This window comes from Sorghum bicolor, chromosome 2 (assembly GCF_000003195.3).
Source record: "Sorghum bicolor cultivar BTx623 chromosome 2, Sorghum_bicolor_NCBIv3, whole genome shotgun sequence".
NCBI lineage: Eukaryota > Viridiplantae > Streptophyta > Magnoliopsida > Poales > Poaceae > Sorghum > Sorghum bicolor.
In genome coordinates, this window is record NC_012871.2 from 70,960,797 (window position 1) to 70,970,736 (window position 9,940).

At 38.8% G+C, this 9,940-nt stretch overlaps 1 protein-coding gene across 1 annotated transcript; it reads right to left on the reverse strand.

The window, feature by feature from the left end:
* On the reverse strand, nucleotides 5,286–8,277 carry LOC8081768 (protein TIC 20-I, chloroplastic). Its single transcript, XM_002463001.2, has 3 exons — nucleotides 8,020–8,277; nucleotides 7,554–7,709; nucleotides 5,286–6,167 (listed from the first exon to the last, which is right to left on the reverse strand). Exons 2-3 carry the CDS (start codon nucleotides 7,678–7,680, stop codon nucleotides 5,530–5,532), a joined length of 765 nt encoding a protein of 254 aa, XP_002463046.1. The 5' UTR covers nucleotides 7,681–7,709; nucleotides 8,020–8,277; the 3' UTR covers nucleotides 5,286–5,529.

Consider the following 9,940-nt stretch of genomic DNA (forward strand, 5'->3'; position numbering starts at 1 on the left):
CCTCCTGGTCGAACCTATTTACGACGTACGTATACTAGTTTGCTGTCTCAAACATAAGCAGCATTCTGAAATCCTCAAGCACATTGCAACTATAAGGCAAAGGGACAGCTAGGAGAATACAGAATAGAGACCTGTTTGCTTCTCAACCTGACAAAGATGCTTGGGCCAGGCAATTAGGCCTTATTTAGTTCACCAAAAACCAAAATTTTTCAAGATTATCTGTCACATCAAATCTTACATCACATGCATTAAGCATTAAATATAAATAAAAACAAAAACTAATTACATAATTTATCTTTAAATCACGAGATAAATCTTTTGAATCTAGTTACTCTAAAATTGGACAATGTTTATCAAATAAAAACGAAAGTACTACAATACCAAAAACCAAAAAAAATTTTGTAGCATGTGCCTCCTCAGCTATGTTTATCTCCTACTATTTAAAAGTGCTTTACGATTCATGCTGCAGTACACTCTCTCCTATGTTCAACATTTTTCTTTCTAATGTTTTGCACTCTCTCTCCTGCTGCACATATCTCAAAGTCCCTTTACTCCTTTAGGTTCACGGTTTCTAATCGACACTTCGAACCAATTAATTTACTTATATCCTCCTCCGTACTCACAAAGGAAATCGTTTTGAATAAGATTTGAATCAAACATTAAAAATATAAATTATAAATAACTTTTAAGATGTTAAGTTTGAAAATATAAAAACCATATGAATAGATTTATCTTAAAAAATACTTTCATAAAAATATACATATATCATTTTTTAATAAATATTTTTATAAAAACAAGAAGTTAAAATTAGGTTTTGGAGACCATGTCGTTGTCCTAAACGACTTCCTTTACGAGTATGGAGAAAGTTTTTTTTCCATGAATATATCCCTTCCGTGCGTGTCAGCTTCTTAATCTTTCTCTTATAAATAAATGCCCATAAAATCTCTAATTAGTTCATTCTCACATGAATTTTTTCCTTACATGGCTGATATATTTCATGGAAAAAGTCTACATAACCCCCCAAACTATCTAAGGTGGAATACTTCATCCCTCAAACTATAAAATTGGATATTTTACCCCCTGAACTTTTAAAACCGGTCAAATAACCCCCTAAAGTGGTTTTAGAGGGTGGTTTTGTCTTTTTTTTTATTTATTTCTGCTGAATCTTTGAAAAACCATAATAAATCACAAAAAAATCATAAAATGAAAAATTTAATTTTGTTGGACTTCTGATGAGTAGATCTACACAACGAATATATAATATGGTATACTTTAGTACAAAGTTTTTGTTGTAGATTTAAATCTATGTTTTCTATAATTAAAAAGAATAATTCATATATGTAGTTCCTATGGTTCAATTGTGGTAATTTTTTTATGGTGGGCTCATTATTGTATGCTTGAACTATGGTAAAAGTTTCGTATCCATTGGATCAAGTATAATTTAGTTATAGATTTATTTAGCTTTATTCTTGTTAAATCTATGCTTTATCTATAACTAAGTTATATGTGATCCAATGAGTATGAAATTTTTACCATAGTTCAAGCATACAATAATGAGACTACCATAAAAATTTTACAACCATTGGACCATAGGAACTACATATATGATTTATTCTAATTAATTACAAAAAACATAGATTTAAAGCTACAGAAAAAACTTTTTACTAAAGTATATCATATTATATATTCACTACGTAGATCTATTCATCAGGAGTCTAACAAAATTGAATTTTTTATTTTGTGATTTTTCTGTGATTTATTATGATTTTTCAAAGATTCAGCGGAAATAAATAAAAAAGAAAAAGACAAAACCACCCTCTAAAACCACTCGAGGGGGTTATTTGACCCGTTTTGAAAGTTCAGGTGGTAGAATATCCGGTTTTATAGTTTGGGGGTGAAGTATTCCACTCTAGATAGTTTGGGGGAGTTATGTAGACTTTTTCCTATATTTCATTCACTCCTAACTTTAGAGCAATTCCAAGAGACTCTTTTCTTCCTAAATACTAGGAATAGAGGTTTGGTGAAAAACTATCCTCCAACAACTTTTCTAAATAGTTATCTAAATATAGCCATCTTCTATTCTGAATTTCTCGCTAGCTAAATAGAAGACGAGAATGACTCTCTAAATAAAGTGCGTATGAGATTTAAAAAGAGTATTGGAGAATAAAAAGATATAAAAAGGGTTTCTTTATGCAAGTGACTCTCCAAATAATGATTTAGAGACTTAAATTAAAAAGGCTCTTGGAGATGCTCTTAGCAACGAATGTGCATTTCATGATTCACGTTGAGTGCACAAGCAGATAAATGTACTTCTTCCTTTTTACTTATTTTTTATGCATAGTTATTTCACTTCGTTATAGCCTATCACTAAATCGTTTCATCACACTTGCACGCCATGTAAAAACAAGTTGTTTGTGGTTCTTTGTCAACCGATTACCCTGTGTAGAACCACTTTTACTATTTAATATAGTCAACCATTTACACACTAGACAACATAGTATTTTGTCAAGTAACGTTTACATGACATGTACGCAATTGTTCATAACAACACTGTATAAACCACACAGCTTGCATCCCTTCTCTGCATGCACAAAAAAATCGCAATAACGATGTGCATATTGTGTTTTGTAGCTGTACGACAACCATAAAATTCTCTACTTTTCACAGTTACAGGAGCACTCGAAATGCCTATCGTTCTTTAATTTATACATTGTGAGTCATTTCTCTTTAATAGCTAACGAATTGCTCCGTCGTCCATCCTGAAATACAAGGTATCCAAGTAGTTTTAGGATCACATAAAAGAGTTTGGGTTTGGCAAAAAAATGCTAGCCCTCCCCTCACTAATTAATCAATTACAGTAAATTATTAACTTGCTTAATTTTCTACTGAAGTGCAGTTTTAAGAGTCAAGCATGCCATTGATTTTGGCTACTATTACATGAGTCATTTTGGCGAAGATATCATTTAAAAGGCATGCATGGACAGGGTTTAAAAGGCAAAAACTATGGATAGGGTTGAGAAATCCAGAATACTTTATAATTTATGAGTAGCCCAACCAAACTCAAGTCTTCTTGGCATTGCCCACAACCAAATCAGCACTGCAGCATCTAGCATGCAATAGTCTTTGATGGAGTGAAGTCCCTTCCAAAATTACGAGCAGTTTGCATCGTTACTGCTTAAGAAAAACCCTCCTCACCGAAGTAATTTCTTTTTTCTTAAAAGAGCAAACCATGAGTCTCTGCCACCTCTATCTAGTTTAAAAATACATTTAGTAAGCAGGTATTCATAACTCTAATATATGTGAAAGCTATTTGACATACATTTCTTGTTTTAATCATTTCCATGCCAAAAGTAATTAGCTCTATCTTTGTCTAACATTTGATGAGTGGGATCAAGTTGAGGATACACACCCACGGTATAATTGGGATAGCACTTAAGCCAGCCTTAGTCAGACCAGAAGACGGAAAGGGGCACTGCCAAGTTCCTAAACTTTTATCTAGAAGAAATTGGTTGCTCTCAAGTAATAGTTATGTACTGAGATGCCAAAATGTTTTATAGGTGGTTTACTAGTATTTACAGTTGAAAAAAAATAGCAACCCTAAATATATAGGGGCAAAAGCAGTTCGGTCCCTGATTTGTCCATAATTCCCTCAACTTATTCAGAATAGTTGTAGATGTTACACGACGGCGATCACCATGGACCAAAACCCAAACTGCAAGTTTTTTTCGTCTTTGACACTTTTGGAGATGTGTTTAGATTTGGTTTATAGAAGCAATACTACCATCCAATGTCTTTGCCTTGGTTTGGGTTGGGGTAATTGAAATGAGGAAATGTAAATTTAGAGATATGAGTTTAGAAATCTTTTGTTTATTTTGTGGGAACAAGAGTTTAAGTGGGACATGAAAATATGAGTTTAGAGAGCTCCCACTAATCACTTCCTTGCGGGGGGGGGGGGGGGGGGGGGAGTTGGATGGAAGTTGTGCTTTCAATAAAAGATGAACCCTCTTCAACTCCCCTTCTTATTTTCCTCTACCAACCAAATGTAAAATTGGGACTAAGTCAAATTCACACCTTAATTCCTTCCGCCAACTCGTGCCACTGATTCCTATGCTTCTTCATGTATAGTTGCCAAACGCAATGACAGATCAATTACCAATCCTAAACTACAAGGGCTGGAAGCAATGATAGAACAACTACAATCCTAAACTACGTGGGCTGGAATCAGCCGTGCCCATGACACACCAGGGCCTATGGGCCTAGGAATAATGCCTATTAAAACTACTTAACAATAATGACATTAGCAAAAAAAAAGTCCATATTACTCCCTCCAAGTTTGGCCTATGTACAAATAATCCCCTAAACTAAAATTTGGTTCAATTTACTCTCTCCAACTATTTAAGTTGGTCAAACTAACACTTTTAAAAGATTTTTTTTTGTTTCTCTATGCACAAATTATATTTTAGATTCAAATTTTGAGAGGTGATAAAGGACATTGTATTTTGTGTTAGAAAAATGCACTATAATTTTTTCATCATTATGTTTCATATGATATTGTATCTCTACAGTTTGGTAAAAAGTTAAGATATATTTTTTCTAACATAACTTATGATGTTCTCTATCATATCATAAAAGTTGATATTAAAACTCAACTAATACGTAGAAAAACAGACATAACAAATCATGTTAAGGGGTAAACTAGACCACTGAAATAGTTGGAGGAGGTAAATTGAACCAAATGTAAGTTTAGGAGGATAATTTGGACATATGCCAAACTTGAGAGGAATAATTTGGACCTTTTCCGAAAAAAAGTTAGTTAAAAAAAGCATTTTTTTTTTGTAAATTTCACTAAAAGAATGTAAATAGATCAGGCACGTGAGTATTTCATTTTGTTCAATGCAGTTTTGTTTTATTCTAGCCGTTCAGAATAAATTTCGAAGACATAACCTTTTTGGGGAAAGTTTTTATTATTTTAGTTGGAGTTGAACATTCAAGCAATTAATTTGGTGTAAGCATAACCAAAATTGAATAAAAATCAAATGTGATGTTCACTGTATTTTTTTTTCCCTGCGGTCGAGATTTGTGTGTTATCAAACTGTTGTGAGGCAAATTTTTCACCAGCTCCGCAAGGAAAGAATGAATTTCACAGGCAGTGCAAATCTCCACAAAATTTCCTCGGAACCCCTCCATTTCCGATGTGCCCAGAGCTGCACCTTCATCGCCACTTAGAAGCACCATATAATGCAGTTTCAAGGTATTTCAGCCCTGAAGTACAGACCGAACATACGTTAGGATAAACAAGTACTGCCCGTCGAAATAAAATTTGCAGGTAGCCAAACTTACAAACAATAACTTCTGAGGAACGAAAATCAATTGCAGTGTTGTTCGAATGCTATTATAACAGCTGGTCCTATGATAAGAATTACACAGGACTTCTATATGAACAAAACAAAAAACACACCCTCTACAACTGTAAGTAGCCATTTCAAAAAAACCACCCTTTCTGAATCCTGGAATTTATGTAGTAAGCACCTATCTGAACAGATTCAGATCAGAGTGAATGAAAGCGGTGTGGGATATGAATGGGACATCAGGATACATTCCACAAAGAGCACACCGCAAACACTCGAGCACTGTGAAGATCTGTATAAATGCGATAGACATCCAGAAGTACTGCATTGCCTTCCCCTGATAAACGATGCTTGGCATCCAGGTACACATGGTGGCCACTGCTTGGGAGCCAGTGTCCAGAAGGATCGCTAGGATCACATGGAACCTCAGAAAGTGCGGCGACCACTTCCGCCTCACAACGAAGAAGTACACTGTCATAAATATCACCAGAAAGAGCCACCCAGGACACAGAGTCATGGTATCAATGAAGGTATACAACAGCGAAAACCCCTGCAAGTAAGTGTGAAGCTGGTAGATCACATCGGCATAAGACCACATGTTGTGCAGTGGCAGTAAGTACGGCACACAAGCTAGAGTTCTCCACCACCATCTGGGTTTGGATGTCAGCTCAGGGTAACTGAAAGATGCCAGTGAGGATGCCTGACAACTAACGGACCTTGGATGTAGGTTGTGCTGTCTTGAGAGTGATGGGATGCCCCTGACAGAATTTTCCCTCAGGAATGATGTAGGCATGCCATGATGAATGGAATCAGTGACAACTGAAAAACACAAACAATGATGAAAATGAAATCCATTATAGTAACTAGGGACAATAATCAAAGAATGTGACAATGGAACATATAGATAAATCCCCAGGCATTAAAGAAATCAGTATACAAACACTTGCAAAATGGTATCATTTCCCATGTCATTCTAAACATAAAAAGTATCAATGGAGATAACTAAACCAAGACTCAAACTCCGTATCATGTTACATATCCTGTTGGGCAACGTATCATATGCAACACAGCTTCATGTGCAACCTATGCAACCACCAATTAAGGCCACAGGATCTAGATCCAACGTCTGAGGTTTTTTTCACTTAAACCCCTCCACCTGTGGGTTTAAATCTAACCCGTTTGTATCCAGATGGAAGGGTTTAAGTGAAAAAACCTCAGACGTTGGATCTAGATCCTATGGCCTTAATTGGTGGTTGCATAGGTTGCACACGAAGGTGGGTTGCACATTGACAATATGCTCTGGCTGGAACTCTGAACAATTCAAATTCATACCCTGTTCAAATGATTGTATTTTGTCTATTACTTGGTATTGTCTCACATGTGCCAACTGCCAACTAGACATTATATATTTTTTTCAGCAAACCTATATCAGAAAATGGGTCCTCAACAAGTAATCAAAGGAATAAAGATCCTAAAGCTGCAAAAGTTTTTTTTTCTTCCATGAAACACAAAATTGAACTGTCAGGTAGAGCCCAGGAAATCAGCAACACCAGATATTATAGCATCTAATACAGGACTATAAGTATATGATGACACTTATTAGGAAACAAAATATTTACCAGAAATAACATATAATGATAAGGTGAAATGAATATGCCAGCACACACACACACACACACACACACACACACACAACTACACAAGAATTGCTAGCGCTAGCCACCTTCTGGAGAAGCACGGGACCGGTTTAGCCAAGGTAACTCTACAGGCTCTAAATCATAACAGCATTTCTTTAGTTATATTTCAGTTATCCTATTCTGGACATTCAATGGCGCATTATGTTATTGTCCCATGTTCTGCATGCTTACCCATATTCTAGAGTGGCAAGAGAGGATAATACTGTTTGAGCAGAAGCAACATGCACGACTAAAGTGGAATAGTTTAAGACAATACTTTGCTTCGAGGCATACAGTGATCTATGTTTAAAGGAAGGTCTTAGGGTATCAGAAGAAACATTTTCAGTTCATTAGAAAAGAAAGAGCTTCATGATATTCTGTCTAGAATTAGAATTATCAATAAAAAATGTTTAATCAAGAAGATATAAACGCAGAAATATCAAGAAAACAATGTTGGCAATGGCAATAGAAGAGTGGGTGCGTCGAAATTGAAGTGAACCAAAAGAAAATATATTTGCTGTCTTCATACCACGTAGAGCTCTTGCAGGAAAATGATTCGCCTTAACATGAAACTGGGTTCTCTTAAGACTTGATGATCTACCAGGAAAAGCTAGCAGCTGAGCATTTCCAACAGATACGCCCTGGCACAGAACCATTTTGCATGAGCTCGGCCTTACCCAGTTATCTGCGCATACAAGTAAACGAACTGAGTGTTTGGTCTGACACTGGAATTAGCTGTACACGAACACGGATTAAGTTATCTATTAGTTCAATTCGACATGCATACTGAAACTGTTGGACACCAAATCGAAGCGATGACATTTAGAATATTTCAGAGCTAAATAGCTGAAGCCATGGACCTAACAGAGAATTATGGAAAGACGGCGAGAACAGACCAAAGGCTGACTTTGAAAAAGTAATAGATATCACCGAGGGGCATACGGCGGGGAGAGGAGCGCGAGAAGGGCACATGTGCGGTCCGTGACCGCGAGTACCTAGAAATCAGTCGACGCGGCGGTGGATGGTCTGGAGGTCTAGGGAAGGGACGGACGGCGGCCGATCTGTGCCGTAGCGCGCTCTGCTGGACCGGAACCCGGACGAACAGACCGGAGCAGGCAAGGAACGCCCCCCAAATCGGAGAACACCGGGATGGGGAGGCGGGAGGCCGCGCCGCCGGGGCGTGGAAGAGATAGGGTTATGCAGCGGTAATCTTCCCCTGACAGCTCTCTGGATTCTGGAATTCACTCGCGAATACATCATGGACCTCCTCGCGCTGGGCTTGAACAAAACAAGCAGGCCCTAGGAAAATCTAGGCCCATGTAAGTCTGGCTCGAACTCGGCGTTGTATTCGGCCTGCTTTGCCTTTGCTACCGAATAGAAAATTTCTGTTTCAAATAAATTACCATTTGCCATCTGATGCGTGTAAATTGGCACAGATTAGGGTAATTTTAAGGTGGTCTTGTGACAGCTTCTTTGTTACTAGTTCTGTCACGGCCAAAGCCAGATGGGACCATTAATCTCACTATCAAGTTTTTATGCTTCTACAAGCAACGTTTGATTTGGTCCCGTCTTGTCTTATGTATTTATCATGCAGCACGCAGCAGACAGATGAGGGTCTGTTGATCAGATGATGTCAACATTAACTGCCTGCATCTTGTATTCCTGTTGAGCTTTGGTTGCACATGAATGCATGATCCACTGACGGTTATTTATCAGGCCGTGCTACTGTGCCAGCAAGTATGCCACTCTTGTGGGAGAGGGAGTTTTGGTTTGTTGGTTCGGCAGCTTTGCGTGCCGATGCATGACGTGGTAAAGATTAGGCTGATGATGATAGTGTATATGGTTATGTTTAGACAGTACGTCTCAACCTAAGTACCTAACCAACTCGATCAAATAGCTGCAGGCATTTAATTAGTTTGGGCAGCCAATGACAAATATGGTAGGGCGATTATCAGAACATTAAGTGGAAATGAAACTTGTACATGAAGTAATGTGATAATCATGGGCCGACGGACGACGGCCTTAGGCCTTGTTTAGATCCAAAAACTTTTTGGATTTTGACACTGCAGCATTTTCGTTTTTATTTGACAAACATTGTCCAATTATAGAGTAACTAGGCTTAAAAGATTCGTCACGCGATTTACAGACAAACTGTGTAATTAGTTTTTATTTTTATCTGTATTTAATGCTCCATGCATGTGCCGCAAGATACGATGTGATGGGGAATCTTGTAAAGTTTTGGATTTTTGGGTGTATGTAAACAAGGCCTTAATGCCCTTGCTTTTCTGATGCTAAGGGAAGGCTGTCATCGAACTTGGGCAACCAGTGAGTGAACAATACTAGCATTCCCATGCAACTTGACTTGCAAGGGGAGCCATCGATCGGTTGGGATCAGCGTGTACGTCTCTCTCAGTTCTCATCAAGCGAGAGTACCTGCCGCAGCAAGACTCCTGCTGCGTGCTGCCTGTACTGTACTGACGTCGCCCCTGTCGATGTGTCCCTTAACCACCATTTAAATCCTTTGACAAAAGCGGTCACCGGGACCAACCCCGCGTCCGCACGAATCCGAGCGGATCACACAGGGATGACAACAGCCTGCAGGCAGCAGCAGCAGCAGACGGCGTACGTGCGTGTGCAGCGTCAACCACTCAACCGGGCACGCACGAGAAGTCAAGCGAACAGGACGGACGGACAAGGGACACCAACGGCCTCCGCCGCGGCTGCACCTAATCCGCACCTGCTTCTCGCCGAAGACGAAGAGAGGGAGGAGCTCGTGGACGTCAGCTGCAGGGCGGCCGGCAGCAGCAAAGCCGGCAACTCCCGCTCGGTCAGGTCGCTGGTGCCTCAGCGAGGGCAACCCGGTCCCGGACAGCTACGTGCACCGGCCGATTTTTCAGGCGCGTTTACGTTTCCCTT